General features: G+C 39.7%; 1 protein-coding gene across 2 annotated transcripts in view; it reads left to right on the forward strand.

Moving 5' to 3' along the window:
• The window catches only part of KANK4 (KN motif and ankyrin repeat domains 4), a 154744-nt gene extending 142433 nt beyond the window's left edge, over positions 1-12311 (forward strand). For both annotated transcript variants that reach the window (XM_056532890.1, XM_056532891.1), the window contains 3 exons: positions 969-1111; positions 5516-5716; positions 11798-12311. In XM_056532890.1, the coding sequence (XP_056388865.1) occupies positions 969-1111; positions 5516-5716; positions 11798-11926 (473 nt within the window). In that variant the 3' untranslated portion in view covers positions 11927-12311. The remainder of the gene's footprint in view (positions 1-968; positions 1112-5515; positions 5717-11797) is intronic.
• The last annotated feature ends 11425 nt before the right edge of the window (positions 12312-23736 follow it).

The raw sequence follows: 23736 nt of genomic DNA on the forward strand, positions 1-23736 counted from the left end.
TACAGACTTGTCAGATCTGAGATAAAATCTAATGTTCTATAAGATCGTGTATTATTATAACCTTCCTGTGTTGATCACTATCGGAATATGGGCAGAAAAGACAAATCTCCAGCCGAGCGATGAGGACTCAGGCACGTCGGACCTCATGATGTCTGTACTGATGGATCTTATCTCATTTGGCTTGAAACGCGTCTCTAATTTAAGTATTGATCGCGCATCAAAGGGATTGACGGCCTAAACCTGACACCGACTGAAACCAATTCAATTACCCACCTTATACGGCCGGCACAGACCCTTGATGGACTGGATAGTTTTCGTCTTACATTTTCTGCTCTTTATTTTAGGGGTTTGTGATGTGGATCCAAACTGTGGACCTCCAGATGTTGCAAAACTACAACTCCCAGCATGTCCGGACAGCCAACGGCTGTCCGGACATGCTGGGAGTTGTAGTCTTGCAACACCTGGAGGTCCACAGTTTGGAGACCACCGATGTAAAGTATTATGTGGCAGTGTTAGTGGATGGGCCTCTCTCACATGCACTTACAGGTTCTGAACACTAGATGGCAGCAAAATAGGCAGATCACCGTATTCACTGCCCGGGCATGCTGGGAGTTGTAGTCTTGCAACACCTGGAGGTCCGCAGTTTGGAGACCACCAATGTAAAGTATTATGTGGCAGTGTTAGGGGATGGGCCTCTCTCACGTGCACTTACAGGTTCTGAACACTAGATGGCAGCAAAATAGGCAGTTCACAGTATTCACTGTCCGGGCATTCTGGGAGTTCTAGTTCTGCAACATCTGGTTTGCCACATTTTGGAGGCCACTAATCTCAGGGGGTATTCCAGGAGTAGAAAAACAAAGCTAATTTCTACCAAAAATGGCGCCAACCCCTGTCTTCAGGCTGTGTGTGGTATTACAGCTTGACTCCATTCACTCCATATATGTAACATTTTCCTCTCTTTATTTTAGGGGTTTGCGATGTGGACCATCAGAATAAAGCGGGGTACACCCCGGTGATGCTCACCCCCCTGGCGTCAGCCGAGACGGACGAAGACATGGAAGTGGTGAAGGCTCTTCTGACGCTGGGAAATGTTAATCTCTCCGCCCCTCAGGTATAGGACTGAAAATGTATATATATATATATACAGCCAATTGGGATCTACTGCACATATCTGATTTTTTTTTTTTATTAAACAGCGCCACTCCTGTTCACTGGTTGTGTGCGGTATTGTAGCTCAGCTTCATTAATGGGTTTAAATGGTGTTTTGCAAAAAAAAAAAAAAATACTTATACTTACCAAGCCCTGGTTCCCTGCAGCTCCAGATCTGCTCAGTCTGGTCCTCCTGTCTTTCTGCTTCGGAGCTGAGCGATTGTTGCAGGACCTGCAACAAGGTCCCATCTGTGCCAGTGATTGGCTGAGCCGGCAGGTCCTGCAATGAGCACTCGTCTCAAAAGCAGGAAGAAGTTTGGAGATCGGGGACCGGACAGGACCAGTGTGGAACCAGGTATAGGTAAGTATAGGTATTTTTTCCCGGAACCAGCAGGATATGAATTTTTTGCAACCCCTTTAAAGTGAATAAGGCAGAGCTGTAATACCATATGGAACCTGTGAGCAGGAGTGGCGCTGTTCTTGAAGGAAAGCGGCCATGCTTTTCTAATCCTGGACAGACCCTTGTAATTAGGAACACATTACTACAAACCCAGGATTTTATATAATTCCCCCCGTAGTAAATAATTGTCTTCAGCTCGGCCAAAAGTTACAGAGGAATTTATGTTTTTGGCCAAGTTGTTTGATATTTCTTCCGAAGACCCTGCGGTCGGGTCACGTGTGAGATCACAGGCGTGCAAACATGTGTGCGCTAATTGCTTGGCCTGTTATGGTAATTGAGGCATGTGCGTCTAAAGTGTGGACCTCCAGATCTTGCAAAACTACAACTCCCAGCATGCCCGGACAGCCAACGGCTGTCCGGGCATGCTGGGAGTTGTAGTTTTGCAACATCTGGTGGTCTACACTTTGGAGACCACTGATCTCAGGGTTTATCCAAGAATAGAAAAACAGAGCTGATTTCTTCCAAAAAACAGCGCCACCCCTGTCCTCAGGTTGTGTGCGGTATTACAGCTCTTCTCCGTTCACGACAATGGAACTGAGTTGCAATACCTCATACAACCTGAGGACAGAGGTGGCGCTGTTTTGGGAGAAATAAGCTGTTCGGCTATTCCTGGGTCACGCCTTTTAAAGGGGTACTCAGGTGGAAAACGTTTTATTTATTTTTTTTTTTCAATAAACTGGTGCCAGAAAGTTAAACAGATTTGTAAATTACTTCTATTAAAAATCTTAATTCTTCCAGTACTTATTAGCTGCTGAATACTACAGAGGAAATTATTTTCTTTTTGGAACACAGAGCTCTCTGCTGACATCACGAGCACAGTGCTCTCTGCTGACATCTCTGTCCATTTTAAGAACTGTCCAGAGTAGGAGAAAATCCCCATAGCAAACATATGCTGCTCTGGACAGTTCCTAAAATGGACAGAGATGTCAGCAGAGAGCACTGTGTTCCAAAAAGAAAATAATTTCCTCTGTAGTATCCAGCAGCTAATAAGTACTGGAAGGATTAGTGTAGGAGTAGTGGCCACTAGTTGTGGAATGTAGTATTACATGGATAGGATAGAGTATCCGGGCATGCTGGGCATTGTAGTTTTGCAGCAACTGGAGGCACGCTGGTTGGAAAACACTGGCCAAAGGCTGTCCGGGCATGCTGGGAGTTGTAGTTTTGCAACATCTGGAGGGGACCAGTTTGAGACCACTGACATAGAGCAATAAGGGCTGCAGAGGTCACAATGATATCTGGGTCCTAAAGCCTTGAGGAGGAGCTATAAATGCTATATATAAACGGCTGTATGCACATGGAACTGCCACTAAAGGGGTTAAAGCGGCACTCCGATGGAAAACTTTTTTTTTTTTTTTTTTTAAATCAACTGGTACCAGAAAGGTAAACAGATTTGTAAATGACTTCTATTAAAAAATCTTAATCCTTCCAGTACTTATTAGCTGCTGTCTACTACAGAGGAAATTATTTTCTTTTTGGAACACAGAGCTCTCTGCTGACATCACAAGCACGGTGCTCTCTGCTGACATCTCTGTCCATTTTAGGAACTGTCTAGAACAGCATATGTTTGCTATGGGGATTTTCTCCTACTCTGGACAGTTCTTAAAATAGACAGAGGTGTCAGCAGAGAGCACTGTTTCCTCTGTAGTAGACAGCAGCTAATAAGTACTGGAAGGATTAAGATTTTTTAATAGAAGTCATTTTGCAAATCTGTTTAACTTTCTGGAACCAGTTGATTTAAAAAAAAAAAAAAAAAAAATAAAGTTTTCCACCGGAGTACCCCTTTAAGTACAGGCGCACATGGCGAATTTAAAGTGGATTTTCTGCAAAGAATTTCTGTACATAAAATCCCACTGCATTTACAGTAGTAGCCAAGTGAGATTTAAAATAAATAAATAAATAAATAAATAAAATAATAAAATCTTGTTCACATGATATGGAGAAAAAAAAACATTTGCGGAAATTGACATGCAGTGCGGATTTTAAAATTGCGGCAGGTCAATGCGCGCTGCAGAATTATTGTAAATTTTCCCTATTGATTTTAATAGAAAAGGGAATTTGGATAGGGGATAACATGTTCGATCTCGGGGGTCTGGCCGCTGGGGACCCCACGATCTTTGGCGCGGTACCCCAGTCATCGGGTGCACAGAGAAAACTATGCACAGTGCCGGTCTGAGGTGGAATTTTGCACCACGTGAAGAATTGCGTCCGCTCCTCCCTCAGCTCTCCGAAGATTGGAGAGCTGGGGTAGGAGCGGACGCAAGTCTTCACGGGGCGCAAAATTCCACCTCACACCGCCACACCCTCTCCCATAGACATGAATGGAGGGGGCGTGGCATAACGTCATGAGCACAGAAGAAAATTTCAGTATACCCGATCCTTTGCTCCCGCCTCGTATTCCTATATCCCCATAGCAATAATAATGTTATGTATTCTATATATATATATATATATATACCGTATATATATATATATATATACCGTATATATATATATATACTGTATATATATATATATATATATATATAACTATTATGTATATGGCTGGATGGCTTTATTTGCGCGCACAGCAGGAGGCAGCCGACGCTCAGCAGTATGACCCATTATTTTAAAAAAAAAATAATTTCAAGTGTCCGTAAGTCTGTGACATCACCGGACAAGTATTTAGGAAAGTTTTACGATAGAGCCAAAGGTTGCACTTTACTGCCCAGCTGTGATATGAATAGCGACAGTCACGGCGCAGATTGGATGGAAAGTCCAGACACTGGGGCATTGTGTCCATCACCGCTCCGTGTCAATGTATTCACCATGATGTCACCAAAAATGGGTCCAAAGGTCTCGCGCTTGGAAGAGTTCCCCTTTTCTGTATCACAATGACTTGGTGTTCAAAATTTCCCAACATTTTCAAAATCTCTGCTTGCTGTAAGGAACGGAGGCATCGTTCAGAGTTGCGTCCCTGTCGGGTCAAACGGCTGCAGCGGCCTCCTGTTGCCTTGTGCGCAACGCAGAATTTCCGTCACGTAAAATTCATTCATGTTCATTCTTTCTGCGGACATCTGTGTGGACTTCATTGCCGTCAATGGCTACGGCACATGTACACGTGGTCATAGCGCCTATTCATTCCGGCGGCACCTGCTGCATGCAATATCTACACCTGGAAATTCTCTGGGCGGAAATTTTGGCGTGTGGATGGGCCGTAAAGGTCCCCATGCATGGCTGGATGATGGCCACATTTGTGCGTCTGGATTACGATCGCATGTCCTGGTCTGACCCCTGGACATGGTGCATACTGATGTAGGCCAGCTGGGAGTTGTAGTTCTCCAGAGTTGTTGATGTTACAGTAGCTAGGGAGAAATAGCTGGACCCTGGGCACCTTGTGTCCTCATCAGTGGGATGTTAGATCCAGCGGTCTCCAAATTGTGGACCTCCTTCTGTTGCAGAACTACAACTCCCAGCATGTCCGGACAGCCGTTGGCTGTCCGGGCATGCTGGGAGTTGTAGTTCTGCAACAGAAGGAGGTCCAGTTTTGAGATCACTGATTTAAAGTATCATGTGGCAGTGATAGTGAATGGACCTCTCTCACATGCACTTACAGGTTCTGACACTAGATGGCAGCACAATAGGCAATCCATAGCATTCACATCTTATACAGGAAATAACAGCATGTAACAGCAGTGCAGCCATACTACAACCAAGACATTTTTTCAGAAGCAGGATCTGAACAGGGATACTGCAGATTAAGCATGTAATCTTTTTTTTATTTTCCTCCTGAAAATTTTTTTTTAAATAAAAAAAGAAAATAATAATAATAATTATAATTAATAAAAAAAAAAAAAAAAAAGTATAGAATTTTTTTTTTTTTCTTTAAAGATGAGATTGTCAGACAACTAAATTGTCTGTGTGTTGCAGGGTGGACAAACAGCGCTGATGCTCGGAGTTAGCCACGGACGCTCGGACATGGTGAAAGTCCTCCTGGAGTGCGGGGCGGACGTGAATCTGACGGCTGAGGACGGCGAGACCGCCCTGATCATCGCCTGCCAAGTGGGGAACCTGGAAATCGTGAAGCTTCTCCTATCTCATCCAGACTGTGACGTGGACCTGACGGATAAGGTATCGGTGAACCGTTCTCTTGACTGTTTTGGGTGCGGCTGAAATAATAGTCAATTATTAACAATAATAATAATAATAATAATAATAAAAAATATTATCAATAAATAATAGCAATGAATAATATTGATAAAAATATTAAATATGATAAATTATAATAAATAATATTAAATACAAATCATAGTAATGATAACTGTTTAAATATTATTAAAAAAATAATAGTATAATAATAATAATTATTAAATATTCTTAATAAATAATAACAATAAATATTATCAATACATAATAATAATGACTAATATTGATAATAAATGATTAAATATTTATTATCAATAAATAATATATTGATAATACATATTATTAAATATTAATCATGAAAAATAATAAATAATAACAATTGTAACCATTTTTAAATATTATTAATAAATAATAGTAAATTATATTAATAAATAATAATAGTGAATAGCAACAATAATAAATAATAATTATTGAATATTATTAATCATAATAATGATAATAGTAAATAATAATAATAATAGGCGAAATGTAAGACAGCACAAATGTTAGTAAAAAATGGTGCAACCTATGTGTTCACTTAGCTTCTCCAAGTGGATTACAGACACCTTTGGCTAAGTTTCTACTTGTTTTTTTTGTGGCCATAAAACCGCAAGAAAAAAATGCCAGAAAAAACACCACAGCATTTTCCTGGCGTTTTTTGCCTTTGAGTGAAAATCGCATTTTTGGCCCCTTTGACATTTTTTCTAAATTTGTTGGGTACCAAAAAAAAAAAAAAAAAAGATGCAGTAGTGATGGAAAAAAAGTTATATAACAAAATTTATATATTTTATAACAGCATTTTTATTAATTTTTTTAATAAAGTGTGTGTGTTTTACTTTTTTTTCTCTATTTTTTACATTTTTTAGGTAGTACTACTACTTACAGCATGGAACAGACTGTTTCATGATGGGAGTAGTAGTACCTGTACTAATAGACAGATCGTCCCGGTGTCCCTCCTGACACCCAATGCGATCGTCCTATCTATTGCAGAGATGTGGAGCGGCTCTATACAGCGCTCACATCTCTGCTCTGTACTCCGCCCAGTGATGTAAGTAGATATTCACATCATTCATTCATATTTTCCGCCCAGAGTGATGATTGGCCGGATGGTTGCAGCCAATCCCCACTCTGGGCGGAAGATATGAATGAGTGATGTTCTATTCATATCACTGGCCGGAGTACAGAGCAGAGATGCGAGCGCTGGAAGAAGCCGCCCCACATCTCTGCAATAGATAGGACGATCGCATTGGGTGTCAGGAGTGACACCTGCTGTGATCTGTCCTTAACTGCAGGTACTACTACTCCCAACATGGAGCACACTCTGTTCCATGCTGGGAGCTGTAGTACCTGCAATAATAGACAGATCTCAGCGAGTGTAACTCCTGACACCCGCTGTGATCCTCCTGTATAATGTATAGATGCGGTCGCTCTTCTATGGTCTCCTGCACTGACGTATATATACACATATTCCTATTTCCCACAGAGTTGTGATTGGCTGGAACCATCTGACCAATCACAGTTCTCTGTGGGAAATATGAATAGGTGTATATATATACGTCAGTGCAGGGGACCATAGAAGAGCGGCTGCCGCATCTATACATTATACAGGAGGATCACAGCGGGTGTCAGGACTACAGGTAATACTACTCCCATCATGGAGCATGTGTTCCATGCTGGGAGTAGTAGTACTACCTAAAAAATTTAAAAAGAAAAAAATAAGTGAAAAACACATACACACTACATTTTTATTATTGTCGGCGACATTTTTAGGTCCCTGCCCGCCCACATAGATTGATCCCTGTTTTAATAATTAATACAAATTTCTTTATAAAAAAGATACATTTTGTTAGATACCAATTTTTTCCATCACTACTGTATCTTTTTATTTTTATTTTTATTAATGGTACCCTATGAAATTTTATTTAAAAAAGGTATCTCCATCAATTTTTTGGATTGCTAAAGTCCAAAAAAGAATAAAAACCGCCTGCAAAAACCCACATGTTGTTTTTCTTGGCGTTTTTTTTTACACCCATAGACTTCTATGGGCTCAAAAACTCTATAGGCTCAACATGCTGCGACTTTGCAAAACCGCCAAGGAGCTAAAAAAGAGTGAAAAAACGCCAAAAGGATAAAAAAAAAAAAAAAAAAATGGCAAACAGAAAAACGCAAAGTGGAAAACGAATTTTGGGATTTCTCATTGATTTACAGCTAACATCTGGCCGCAGCGTTTTTCAATGAACAAAACGCCATGGGGGCCATTTTGGCATTTTTATGGGAAAAACGCAAAAAAAAAAAAAGCAAGTAGAAACTTAGTCATAGCGAGACCCATTATTAGTCATAGGAGTCCATCAAGTGGCGGTGGTCTCATCTGTTCTATGCAACATATATGGGGCCTATAGGTGAGGGAAGTGCAGTATATGGCGGTAACACTTATGATTGATCTGCTTCCCTCCCTGCAGATATTCCAGCTCAGACCCCTGTAATATAAAGGAGACCACCCAGACTGGGCCCAGGAGGCAGCTCTGCCCGCACCCCGGCCTCACGTATAGAATTTCCTCAGTTATGAACTTTGCTCAGTATTTGGACGAGTCACATGATAGAGGATGAAATTCCAGATTATTACACATAGGAGCACATGGGGGGGAGGTGCCGCTCCGGGGCCCTATTCACCGGGCCCTCACCTCTATATACACTGTGATATATCCTGCCGATCTCTATCTATAAACATGCCGTTATCAGTCACCACCTGGCATATCAATCCTGACCCAGATAAGCCTGGTATGCCCGCTATGTGTCAGCTGGCATCAGCGTGGCAGAAGCTGCTAATACCCCACGGCCAAAGTCAATAGTGAGACGGCGGATCGTCTGAAGACATTCTTTGTTCTCTTTACTTTGCGAGATCTCTATATAAAGGGAACATAAAATTATATGGAGTTTCCTAATTGGGTCTTCAAGAACCTAAGGGGGATTCTGGGACCTCTCTGAGTATAACAATAGTATAACAGTACTATATAACAATACTAACTAAATTCATAGACCATACCTCCAAAATATCTATCTATCTATCTCATATCTATCTATCTATCTCATATCTATCTATCTATCTATCTATCTCATATCTATCTATCTCATATCTATCTATCTATCTATCTATCTATCTATCTCATATCTATCTATCTCATATCTATCTATCTATCTCATATCTCTCTATCTATATATCTATCTATCTCATATCTATCTATCTCATATCTATCTATCTCATATCTCTCTATCTATATATCTATCTATCTCATATCTATCTATCTCATATCTATCTCATATCTATCTATCTCATATCTATCTACCTATCTATCTATCTCATATCTATCTATCTCATATCTATCTATATCATATCTATCTATCTCATATCTATCTCTCTATCTCATATCTATCTATCTCATATCTATCTATCTATCTCATATCTATCTCATATCTATCTATCTCATATCTATCTATCTATCTCATATCTATCTCATATCTATCTATCTCATATCTATCTATCTATCTCATATCTATCTATCTCATATCTATCTATCTCATATCTATCTATCTCATATCTCTCTATCTCATATCTCTATCTCATATCTATCTATCTCATATCTATCTATATATCTATCTCATATCTATCTATCTCATATCTATCTATCTCATATCTATCTCATATCTATCTATCTATCTCATATCTATCTCATATCTATCTCATATCTATCTATCTCATATCTATCTCATATCTATCTATCTATCTATCTATCTATCTATCTATCTATCTCATATCTATCTATCTCATATCTATCTAATATCTATCTATCTCATATCTATCTCATATCTATCTATCTCATATCTATCTATCTCATATCTATCTATCTCATATCTATCTATCTCATATCTATCTATCTATCTCTCTATCTCATATCTATCTATCTCATATCTATCTCATATCTACAGTGGGGCAAAAAAGTATTTAGTCAGCCACCAATTGTACAAGTTCTCCCACTTATAAAGATGAGAGGCTGTAATGTCCATCATAGATTATAACCTCAACTATGAGAGACAGAATGAGAAAAAAATCCATAAAATCACATTGTCTGATTTTTAAAGAATTTATTAGCAAATTAAGGTGGAGAATAAGTATTTGGTCACCTACAAACAAGTAAGATTTCTGTCTCTCACAGACCTGTAACTTCTTCTTTAAGAGTCTCCTCTGTCCTCCACTCGTTACCTGTAATAATGGCTCCTGATAGAACTTGTTATCAGTATAAAAGACACCTGTCCACAACCTCAAACAGTCACACTCCAAACTCCACTATGGCCAAGACCAAAGAGCTGTCGAAGGACACCAGAAACAAAATTGTAGACCTGCACCAGGCTGGGAAGACTGAATCTGCAATAGGCAAGCAGCTTGGTGTGAAGAACAATTATTAGAAAATGGAAGACATACAAGACCACTGATAATCTCCCTCGATCTGGGACTCCACGCAAGATCTCACCCCGTGGTGTCAAAATGATCACAAGAAGAGGATTGGGAGAATGTCATATGGTCAGATGAAACCAAAGTAGAACTTTTTGGTAAAAACTCAACTCATCGTGTTTGGAGGAGAAAGAATGCTGAGTTGCATCCAAAGAACACCATACCTACTGTGAAGCATAGGGGTGGAAACATCATTCTTTGGGGCTGTTTTTCAGCAAAGGGACCAGGACGATTGATCCATGTAAAGGAAAGAATGAATGGGGCCATGTATGGTGAGATTTTGAGTGAAAACCTCCTTCCATCAGCAAGGGCATTGAAGATGAAACGTGGCTGGGTCTTTCAGCCTGACAACGATCCCAAACACACCGCCCGGGCAATGAAGGAGTGGCTTCATAAGAAGCATTTCAAGGTCCTGGAGTGGCCTATCCAGTCTCCAGATCTCAACCCCATAGAAAACCTTTGGAGGGAGTTGAAAGTCCATGTTGCTCAGCGACAGCCCCAAAACATCACTGCTCTAGAGGAGATCTGCATGGAGGAATGGGCCAAAATACCAGCAACAGTGTGTGAAGACTTACAGCGAACGTTTGACCTCTGTTGTAACCTATGATGAAAATTACAGCCTCTCATCTTTTTAAGTGGGAGAACTTGCACAATTGGTGGTTGACTTAATACTTTTTTGGACTACTGTATCTATCTCATATCTATCTATCTATAGATCTCATATACAGTGGAGAAATCGCTGGGTGACGGGGGGGGTGGGGGAGATCATTCTGCAAGGAATTTTAGTTTTGCAACAGTTGGAGACACCCTGGTTAGAAAACACTGGTCTATTGCATGGAAGGGAGCACAGGTGTGTTTCAATGGGTGGGGAAGCTGATGTGTGGGAGGGATAAAAGTGACCTCACACTTAACACAAGGAATCATGGGACTTGTAGTTGGAGGGAGGAAACTCCAACAGGAAATAGCCATTTCGCAAAAGAAATCAGCAGCATTATGGTAATCTCACAACATAGCAATTTAGCCCCGAAACAAGCGCGGACCCTTCCTAAGCATGTCCATTACTGTCTGGGAGGTACGTACTAAAGTCCCTTTATGGTGGGGAACCCCTTTAAGACTTTTATAATAAAGTTGCTTTAGATTTTTTACATTTTCTAATATTTGTATAATATGGATCGTGGCCTATTCTTGTGCCGCCACTCCCTGGATTTCCCTGACGGTTTTCTGAATACAAATTGCGCATTGTTCATACCATACATTAAAAATAGACCGGCAAAAAAAACACAAACAAAAACAACGTATTATATTTAGGGCAGAAAATTCTAAATATTGTTCAACTTTCAAATGGTTTCCTGCTAAAAACGCCAAATCGCATGACAGATTCAGCTCTGCTACATCTCTCGCACGTGAAGGAACGTAATTGACAGAATTTTCGCACCTGGAAGTTCAGGTTACGTTTTTTGACATCCTCCTTTTTGATATTATTTATAATCTAACCTACATTTTTTTGTTTTTTGGAACAGGCTGGTAACTCGGCTTTGTCTATTGTGCTGGATTCCGCCCACAGAGAGATTGCAGAACTTCTACAAGCCCACACAGAGCCCGGCTGTCCCTGCCCCTCCGCTGACACCGGAGAAGGAGGTTCATTGTAAACAACCATGGAGGACAAAAGACTCATTCATCTGAGCGCTCACTCCACTCCGAACAGCGAGAGCGCAAATCATCCATCTCTGCATTGTCTTCATTTACACTCAACTATTCCAAATATGTGTATAGGGCCCGGCTCTCCGCTGCCAGGGGGGGGGGGGGGTCAGATACGCCAATGTCTATTCTCTTCACGTCTACAGGAATGGTAACCCATATAGCGGGGGGTTACTGTATATTAGATTGTCGCTGGAAATTTTTTTTCGATTTTGGAGGCAACCAATTTTTTGGACCAAAGTTCTGGATGCCATTTTTTTTCTTCTATTTTATTTTAATTTTTTTCTATTTTATTTTTATAAATTTACCAAGAGCAAACCCCCCCCCCCCCCCCAAAAAAAAAAACCTACAGGCCAATATTATCCAGAATAAAAAAAAAACTGAGTGGATTTCCCCCCCCCCCCAAAAAAAAACAGCGCCACCCCTGTCCTCAGGTTGTGTGTGGTATTGCAGCTTATAAAACTATTTAAAATATATAATTATTTATTCTGTATAGTAAACTGTAAAGGAAAACAAAATAAAAAAGTGAAAATAACAGTATTTTGTTAATCCGCTCCCAAAAAATTGGAAAAGATAGTGATCAAAAAGCCGTATATACCTGAAAATGATACCGGGAAAAACTACACTCCCCCCCAAAAAAAATTCCCCACCTATAGCTCTTGAAAGAAAACAAATTTAAAAAAGGGTTAAATTGTGGGCACACATTTTTTTTTTATATACATTTATTTTTTATTGTGCCAAATTGCTAAAGCTTAAAAAAATAATAATAATAATATATAAACAAGTAAAAGGTAACCGCACTAATGCCCAGAAAATAAAAGAAACAAATATCTTTTTTATTTTTTTTATTTTTTACCACATGGTGAATGGCAATTCTTTAAAAAGCATAGAAAAGAAAAATCAATTTTTTTTTATTCCCCCCCCCAACATAAAAAAATAAAAATAAAATAAATAATAATAATAACAACATTTTTTCAATAAATCATATGAGCCCCAAAATGAAGGAAACTGTTAAATGAAAGCCCAAATTTTCTGGGTGACAAAGGGGGTTAAAGGGGTATTCCAGGAAAAAAACTTTTTTTTATATCAACTGGCTCCAGAAAGTTAAACATATTTATAAACTACTTCTATTAAAAAATCTTAATCCTTTCAGCACTTATGAGCTTCTGAAGTTAAGGTTGTTCTTTTCTGTCTAAGTGCTCTCTGATGACACCTGTCTCGGGAAACGCCCAGTTTAGAAGCAAATCCCCATAGCAAACCTCTTCTAAACTGGGCAGTTCCCGAGACAGGTGTCATCAGAGAGGACTTAGACAGAAAAGAACAACCTTAACTTCAGAAGCTCATAAGTACTGAAAGGATTAAGATTTTTTTAATAGAAGTAATTTACAAATCTGTTTAACTTTCTGGAGCCAGTTGATATATATAAAAAAGTTTGTTCCTGGATAACCCCTTTAAAGAAAGTAGTGTCAAGTTGTAATACCAAAGACGGCCCGAGGAAAGGGGTGGAGCTTTTTTTTTTTTTTTTTTTTTTTTTTTTTTTAAGAAGAAATTAGCTCCGTTTTTTTTATCTATTCCTGGACGACCTAAACTGCAAATTTTAGCAAATACAACTTTTTTTTTATTATAATTTTTTTCTCTCTCTACGTTTTTGCAATATTTTGGATATCAAAATAAGTATTCACACCCTTTCCTTCCCCCACTCCATCCTACCGACTGGGGCCTTCACGCCATAGCCTTGCATGTTACCGCTGCCCCCGCTCCATGACATCGCTCGTCACCCTGCACCCTCCTGAATGATCTGTCATAGAATTACGACTGTTGCGCCAAATTTTATATGTATTTGCACAATTTTTTTTTTATAGAGGGCGGGGTTATTGGTGCAACGTGCATGAGAAAAGATGTGAAATGATTATCCGAATGTTCCTTCTTATATCTGTGCCTGCCGGGATGTTCTCACTTTGGGGGGGGGGGGGGGGGCGGGAGCCTTTAAGAGAAGGTGCGATGATGTCATAGCACGGGATGATGTCACTCGTAGGTGACTTTTATATGGTTATATGTCACAGGATGTAATCGCCGGGTGTAATTCATCTCTGTTTGCTATTTTTTATATTCCCATAAGATACGTGAGAAGAATACAGATCCAGGGATTACGCCAAATTTTTTTTTTTTTTAAAGGGGTATTCCCCTTTTATGCCTAAGATATGGCATAGGACCTGTGACCCAAATGACAGTGGTGTTCACACTGTGGCCCTCCAGATATTGCAAAACTACAACTCCCAGCATGCCCAGACAGCCGACGGCTGTCTGGGCATGCTGGGAGTTGTAGTTTTTTGCAAACCAGTATTTATGCCACTTCCTGTGGGTAAAAGGAGGAGGGGAAACCTCTTTAAGAATGATCAAAAGCACAAAAAGAAGAATAGCACAAAATAATTCTTCATGTTCACAACAGAAGCTGCCATGATTGTAAATGACCGAAAAAAATTAGCACAAAATTTCACTCGTACACAGGCTGTAATTATCTGGGATCTTAGAATATCAAGCACACAGACCGCGCTGATACTTCCAAAGACGTCCAATCGCTGGTTGGGGGGGGGGGGGGTGCAAATGTTTCCAGTCTTATTAGAGCGGATCTCTCAGCCAAGACAGAAATAGACTCCTGGAGGGAGAACGGCAGCGCTGAAACCGTCATCCTGATAATGAACACCATTAAATATTTAAACCAAAATTTAAATTTCTGCAAAACTAGGTATCGCCCTCTGCTTAAATGACATGTCCACCAATAACAATAAAAATAATCTATATAGAAAGGAGAGTCACCTGTATTATACCCCAGAGCTGCACTCACTATTCTGCTGGTGGGGTCACTGTGTACATACATTACATTACTTATCCTGTACTGATCCTAAGTTATATCCTGTATTATACTCCAGAGCTGTACTCACTATTCTGCTGGTGAGATCACTGTGTACATACATTACATTACTTATCCTGTACTGATCCCGAGTTATATCCTGTATTATACTCCAGAGCTGTACTCACTATTCTGCTGGTGAGGTCACTGTGTACATACATTACATTACTTATCCTGTACTGATCCTGAGTTATATCCTGTATTATACTCCAGAGCTGTACTCACTATTCTGCTGGTGAGGTCACTGTGTACATACATTACATTACTTATCCTGTACTGATCCTGTACTGTAATATAACTCAGGATCAGTACAGGATAAGTAATGTGATGTATGTACACAGTGACCTCACCAGCAGAATATTGAGTACAGCTCTGGGGTATAATACAGGATATAACTCAGGATCAGTACAGGATAAGTAATGTAATGTATGTACACAGTGACCTCACCAGCAGAATAGTGAGTACAGCTCTGGAGTATAATACAGGATATAACTCAGGATCAGTACAGGATAAGTAATGTAATGTACACAGTGACCTCACCAGCAGAATAGTGAGTACAGCTCTGGAGGTCAGTACATTACAGTCCATTGCATTTTCTGGGTTCTGTGTAATACTTAATTTCCCCTGTGGTGGCGCTGTAGTAAAATCGAACACTTCCCTTCAGGTTCCTCTACAGATCACGGCTGATCACTGGTGATTCCAGTTGTCGGACAATATATGATCAGATGATTTTCATGGACGCTAATAATTAAAAGGGCTCCTACCGTGCAGAGAATCCCTGTATATATATATATATATATATATATATATATATATATATATATCCTTACACTAATGAGCCCCCGGGATATTGTAATCGCATAAACCTTATATTAATGTGCTAAAGTGCCAAATACCATTAAAATCCATGGTCCGGGGCGGACAGATCAGGGCGCCCCCCATAGACCCCACATGATGACAGCACAAAGGGAGTGAGAAGAGTCAGCAGAGCTCAGCCCTATGTATATATATATATACTGGATCAGGTCTTATTATATTACATGGCTTCCATAGGTTAACTCTTTAATGCCCAAATAATCGATGCACTTATCTTTATATCCTCTTTAATGGTCTACTTGTATTTTTCTGTAATGTATTTTTTGTCTTGCCGCATATTATTCTATTGATTATTGTTATATATTTTTATGTAAAGTCAAGCAATAAAATATAACTTGCCATTTGTCATCTCTCTTTCTGCAAATTATTAATTTATTTCATTATCAGATCCAAACTGGCAGCTCCCAGACCTCTCCATACTCCTCCTAGCTCTATCTGTATACTGCTGCTGCTATCTCTATGGGATCAAGAAATATATAGATAGTAGTTATACACCTCCCCTCCAGCTCTATCTGTATACTGCTGCTGCTAGCTCTATGGGATCAGGATATATAGTAGTTATACACCTCCCCTCCCAGCTCTATCTGTATACTGCTGCTGTTATCTCTATGGGATCAGGATATATAAAGATAATAGTTATACACCTCTCCTCCAGCTCTATCTGTATACTGCTGCTGCTAGCTCTATGGGATCAGGATATATAGTAGTTATACACCTCCCCTCCCAGCTCTATCTGTATACTGCTGCTGTTATCTCTATGGGATCAGGATATATATGTTATACACCTCCCCTCCCAGCTCTATCTGTATACTGCTGCTGCTATCTCTATGGGATCAGGATATATAGTAGCTATATACCTCCCCTCCCAGCTCTATCTGTATACTGCTGCTGCTCTCTCTATGGGATCAGAATATATAGTAGTTATACACCTCCCCTCCAGCTCTTTATACTGCTGCTGGGAAATGTGGACAGCACAACTTCTTCGTTAAAGGGGTACACCACCCAGAGACATCTTATCCCCTGCACTCCGTGCAGCACTCGTGTGGCACCCAGCATTCTAAACAGTGTGTTCAGAACGCCGGGGCCAGAGACGTGCCCCTTTAATTCATGTCTATGGGAGGGGGCGTGACGGCCATCCCGCCCCCTTCCATAGACACAAATTGAGGGGTCGTGTTGTGACGTCATGTCTCCGGATCCAGAAATCCAGCATTCTAAACATACTGTTTAGAATGCCGAGTGCTGCACGGAGATCGCGGGGGGTCCCAGCAGAAAGTCCCCCGTGATCAGACATCTTATCCCCTATCCAAAGGATGTCTCCGGGTGGAGTACCCCTTTATCAGAGAAGTTGTGCTGTCCACATTTCCCATGACTTCTCTGGTCTTGCAGAGAGGGTGTGGAGTCTCATCACTGCACCTGGTCATTTAATTAGGCTGCTGGTGCTGGAGGTCACCCAGGTGAACTGATTGGATAGGGCAGTGGTCTTCAACCTGCGGACCTCCAGATGTTGCAAAACTACAACTCCCAGCATGCCCGGACAGCCAACGGCTGTCCGGGCATGCTGGGAGTTGTAGTTTTACAACATCTGGAGGTCCGCAGGTTGGAGACCACTGGGATAGGGGATAAAATGTCTCTGGGCGGAGTACCCCTTTAACTGTCACTTTGTTTCTACAGCTCCTCCTCCGACTCGTCTCCATGGTAACAAACTACAAACAAACCCTGTGCAGTCAGATCCCGCAATCGTACTCTCATTTGTCTCCATTTCTTTCTGGCCTATCAGCAGGAAGTATGAATGTAGATCAGAGCTAGATTGTTATATATTATTTTAATGAATTTATTATTGTATTGTATTTATTTTTTATATTATTATTTATTTATCATTAATTTCCTTTTTTTATTATTGTATTTTATTTTCTTGTATTTATTTTTTATATTATTATTTATTTATCATAAATGAATTTCCTTTTTTTATTATTGTATTGTATTTTATTTATTTTTTATATTTTATTTATCATGAATTACTTTACTTTTTTTATTATTGTATTTTATTTTATTTATTTTTTTATATTATTATTTATTTATCATGAATTAATTTCCTTTTTTTATTATTGTATTTTATTTTATTATTTTTTTATATTATTATTTATTTATCATTAATTAATTTCCTTTTTTATTATTGTATTTTATGTTATTGTATTTATTTTTTATATTATTATTTATTATGAATTAATTTCCTTTTTTTATTATTGTATTGTATTCTATTGTATTGTATTTATTCATTATTCTATAATTTTTTTATTTTTATTTATTGGGGTTAGTTTTAGAGTTGTAGTTTCACATTGAAGCAATTCCATTAGGATTCAGTGCAGGACTCTTTTTTTATTTTTCTTGCTTTGTAGCTTGAGTCGGGAGCCCACAACCCCCCCCCCCCCCCCCAATCATCTGGTTTTACTGGTACCACCATTGCAGTAGTAAGGCGAATATAATGCGACGGATGAAATCCTCCGTCCTGTGCAGTGAGACGCTTGGTAATAAATCTATGTATAGTAAAGCTAAAAGCTCTTTCTTTTTTTCTTTTTTTTTTGCATGAAGATATTCTGTTCTTAATAGAGCCGTCTCCTCATCTGCTCACCAAAGCGTGAAACAGCAGTTACTGTGCTGAGTCCAGAAACGGCATTACGTTACTATGCGGCGAGACGCTTATCGGGGGAGGACGAGCAGCACCTGTGATTTCTGTCTTATCGGAGATGTTTATATCTTCTCATATACATTAAAGGGAACGTCTCAATTATGTACGTTTAGTCTCTTTCAGAAAAAAAAGAAATTCCAAAAATATTTATATTCCACATACAAAAATCTCCCCCAGAGGTGGCCATATTGGAGAGAAGGGTTCCCTTGCTGTATTGTCTGTATTCATAGTTAGTTTGTAGGGTTAAAAAAATTAAAATAAAAAAAAAGACCTAAAAACCTACTGTGTTGATCCAGGGGAAGGCAGAACCCCTCCCCCCCCCATGAAGCTACTGACAATTGCCCCATTGCCCAAACGTCATCTATGGCCTCAGAATAAATCCCTGGATCAATGTTCTAGCCCAGTGGTCTTCAAACTATGGCCCTCCAGATGTTGCAAAACTACAACTCCCAGCATGCCCGGACAGCCTGAAAATAAAAAGAAACTTTGTTTCTTCAGCTCCTTTGCTCAGCTGTCTCCATGGTAACAGACTACAAAGAAAATCCTGTGTAGTCTGATCCCGCAGTCACACTCCCATCTGTCTCCATTTCTTCCTGCCATACATCAGGCCTAGATCATTAGATATCATATTCTTATCCTTCTTTCTTTCCTTTTTGTATTTATTTATTTAATGTATTTATATATTACTTTATTTATATTTGATTTATCTATTTATATATTATTTTATTAATATTTGATATATATATATTTATATATATATATATATATATATATATATTTATTTATTTATTGGGTTTGTTTTAGAGTTGTAGTTTCACATTCAAGCAAAAGAAAAATAAATCTATGATAAAAATCTGATTTAAATAATATGTAGTTTTCTGATTGTACAGTCTCTTATATCTCTATCTATTAGAGATGAGCGAACTTACAGTAAATTTGATTCGTCACGAACTTCTCGGCTCGGCAGTTGAAGACTTTTCCTGCATAAATTAGTTCAGCTTTCCGGTGCTCCCGTGGGCTGGATAAGGTGGATACAGTCCTAGGAGACTCTTTCCTAAGAATGTATCCACCTTTTCCAGCCCACCGGAGCACCTGAAGGCTGAACTAATTTATGCAGGAAAAGTCATCAACTGCCGAGCTGAGAAGTTTGTGACGAATCGAATTTACTGTAAGTTCGCTCATCTCTACTATCTATCTATCTCATATCTATCTCATATATATCTATTATCTATCTCATATCTATCTATCTATCTCATATCTATTTATCTTATATCTATCTATCTCATATCTATCTCATATCTATCTATTTATCTTATATCTATTTATCTATCTCATATCTATCTATCTATCTATCTATCTCTCATATCTATCAATCTCATATCTATCTATCTATCTATCTCATATCTATCTATCTCATATTTATCTATCTATCTATCTATCTCATATCTATCTATTTCATATCTATCTATCTCATATCTATCTATCTCATATCTATCTATCTCATATCTATCTCATATCTATCTATCTCATATCTATCTATCTATCTCATATCTATCTCATATCTATCTATCTCATATCTATCTCATATCTATCTATCTATCTATCTATCTATCTATCTATCTATCTCATATCTATCTATCTATCTCATATCTATCTATTTCATATCTATCTCATATCTATCTATCTATCTATCTATCTCATATCTATCTCATATCTATCTACCTATCTCATATCTATCTATTTCATATCTATCTATCTAAGATCTATAAATAAAGAACACGGTGCAGCCACTTACTGACCCCACATGTGGCCTCTAGACTGTAAGATGTGTGTTGGATGTGTTTTTTGTTATGGGGGCGCAGTGACTATTATGGGGTCTGGGCTGTAGTGTATATATATATATATATATATATATATATATATATATATATATATATATATAATCTGCACTGAACCTCCTTTCCTTACAATCTTCCCCCGCACCTATAAAGTTCTGCGCGCTCCATAGACTTTGTGAACTCTATTGAATGTGTTTTATAGATTGTGAGGAGGATATAATGTCACTGAACACATCAGTGCGGATCAGCGGCGCCCATATGATGTCATCCCAGCTCATCTGTAGAGGTCGTTCAAATGACCTTGAAAAAATTAATCATATGTAAGAAGCAGCGAGAAGATTAATTAGTGAGAATGGCTTGACAAGTGCGCCATCTGCTGGAGAAGACAGAGAATGACCAGACTGGAGCCGCAGCATCTCCATCATTGGTCAAAATATCGGGGACACAATATTGGGGGAGATTTATCAAAAATGGTGCCCAGTTGCCCATAGCAACCAATCGGATAGCTTCTTTTATTTTGTAGAGGCCTTGCTAAAGATGACAGAAGCTGTGTAACGTTTCCTCTGGACAGGTTTCGATGAATCTCCCCAAATGTGCAGGAAAATAACAGGATGGGTTCATTTCTGCAAGATAAAGTGCAGTACATGTCCCCACTATATACTGCAAACTATAACACTACAAGTCACTGAAGAGTCTGAGACCATAGAAGAGCTCAGGACCACAGGCTGAGGACATAGATGTGACATCTACTGTTCATATAATGGACAGCAGGGGGCACATTATCCCTTACAATACCCACCTCTGCCCAATGCTGGCATAAGGTGTGTGGGCTCTTGAAGGACAGGCAGAGCGGGCCCTTTGCCTGTGGCAAGTCTCCTAATGGGGCCCCTGGATTTTTATCAGGTTTATATTTTGCAGATGTCATTTATTGCTGATGCAGAACCTCTTTTTAGACAGAAAACTGAAATTCAAGTCTCGAAAGCCATTTTCAAGTCTCTCCAGAGATGTTCCATTGGGTTCGGGCTCTGGCTGGGCCCCTCAAGGACATTCACAGAGTTGTCCCTAAGCCGCTCCTGTGTTGTCTTTTCTGGGTGCTCATTGTCTTGTTGGGAGGTGAACGACCCCCCCAGTCTGAGGTCCAGAGCTCCGGATCAGGTTTTTACTGAAACACTTGTTCTCCTGATTGACTTCATATATTAATACAGTGATCCCTCAACTTACAATGGCCTCAACATACAATAGTTTCAACATACAATGGTCTTTTCTGATCCATTGTAAGTTGAAACCAGACTCAACATACAATATACAGACAGTCCAGATCTGCATAACGTGTCAATGGCCGGAAGAACTGACCAATCAGAATGGGCATTCTCTGGTAAAACCCCTGTATTACTGAAGTGCATGCATTGATTGGTGTCTGGTAGCGCCCCCTACAGTACAGGGAGGTATTACATGTTCTGTACTCTTTACCTGTATTACTGAAGTGCATGCATTGACTGGTGTCTGGTAGCGCCCCCTACAGTACAGGGAGGTATTACATGTTCTGTACTCTTTACCTGTATTACTGAAGTGTATGCACTGACTCATGTCAGGTAGCGCCCCCTACAGTACAGGGAGGTATTACATGTTCTGTACTCTTTACCTGTATTACTGAAGTGTATGCACTGACTGGTGTCTGGTAGCGCCCCCTACAGTACAGGGAGGTATTACATGTTCTGTACTCTTTACCTGTATTACTGAAGTGTATGCACTGACTGGTGTCTTGTAGCGCCCCCTACAGTACAGGGAGGTAATACATGTTCTGTACTCTTTACCTGTATTACTGAAGTGTATGCACTGACTGGTGTCTGGTAGTGCCCCCTACAGTACAGGGAGGTATTACATGTTCTGTACTCTTTACCTGTATTACTGAAGTGTATGTACTGACTGGTGTCTGGTAGCGCCCCCTACAGTACAGGGAGGTATTACATGTTCTGTACTCTTTACCTGTATTACTGAAGTGTATGCACTGACTGGTGTCTTGTAGCGCCCCCTACAGTACAGGGAGGTAATACATGTTCTGTACTCTTTACCTGTATTACTGAAGTGTATGCACTGACTGGTGTCTGGTAGTGCCCCCTACAGTACAGGGAGGTATTACATGTTCTGTACTCTTTACCTGTATTACTGAAGTGTATGTACTGACTGGTGTCTGGTAGCGCCCCCTACAGTACAGGGAGGTATTACATGTTCTGTACACTTTACCTGTATTACTGAAGCGTATGCACCGACTGGTGTCTGGTAGCGCCCCCTACAGTACAGGGAGGTATTACATGTTCTGTACTATTTACCTGTATTACTGAAGTGTATGCACTGACTGGTGTCTGGTTGCGCCCCCTACAGTACAGGGAGGTATTACATGTTCTGTACTCTTTACCTGTATTACTGAAGTGTATGCACTGACTGGTGTCTGGTAGCGCCCCCTACAGTACAGGGAGGTATTACATGTTCTGTACTCTTTACCTGTATTACTGAAGTGCATGCACTGACTGGTGTCTGGTAGCGCCCCCTACAGTACAGGGAGGTATTACATGTTCTGTACTATTTACCTGTATTACTGAAGTGCATGCACTGACTGGTGTCTGGTAGCGCCCCCTACAGCACAGGGAGGTATTACATGTTCTGTACTCTTTACCTGTATTACTGAAGTGTATGCACTGACTGGTGTCTGGTAGCGCCTCCTACAGTACAGGAAGGTATTACATGTTCTGTACTCTTTACCTGCACCAGGGTTACCTGCTCCTTTGGACACCAGGTGAGGGCGGCTCCATTTTACTTTTTTAGGACACTGTGTACTGTATAGGACTGTGTACTCTACATAGACCAGTGTTTCCCACCTAGGGTGCTTCCAGCTTTTGCAAAACTACAACTCCCAGCATGCCCGGACAGCCGAAGGCTGTCTGGGCATGCTGGGAGTTGTAGTTTTGCAACAGCTGGAGGCACCCTAGTTGGGAAACACTGACATAGACAGTGATTACAGCTCCCAGCAGATCTTTATTACTTTTATATGTAAGGATTTGCTTTATCTGTATTAGTTATCTACTTATTTTTCTTTAATCCTCACCTTTTCCTATTTTTGGATGACATTTTGGTGGCTTCAGAACCGATTACCAGGTTTCCATAGAGTTCTGGTTTCAACATACAATGGTTTCAACATACAATGGTCGTCCTGGAACCAATCAATATTGTAACTTGAGGGAGCACTGTATGTGTATTCTTATTATGTTGAGATATGGCGATACATATTGTTTTACGTGATCGGTGCCTAGGAGTAAATGTATTTTCCTTGTCGACATCTCACAAACGTTATAACTATGTTCATTTATTTGAGTAACTCTGCGACATTCACTATATTATCGGACAGGTAGGACGTTATACTTGATAGAGAAATGTTAATGTTCCCTTTCATTA

Source organism: Hyla sarda, chromosome 7, assembly GCF_029499605.1.
Source record: "Hyla sarda isolate aHylSar1 chromosome 7, aHylSar1.hap1, whole genome shotgun sequence".
Classification (NCBI taxonomy): Eukaryota; Metazoa; Chordata; class Amphibia; order Anura; family Hylidae; genus Hyla; species Hyla sarda.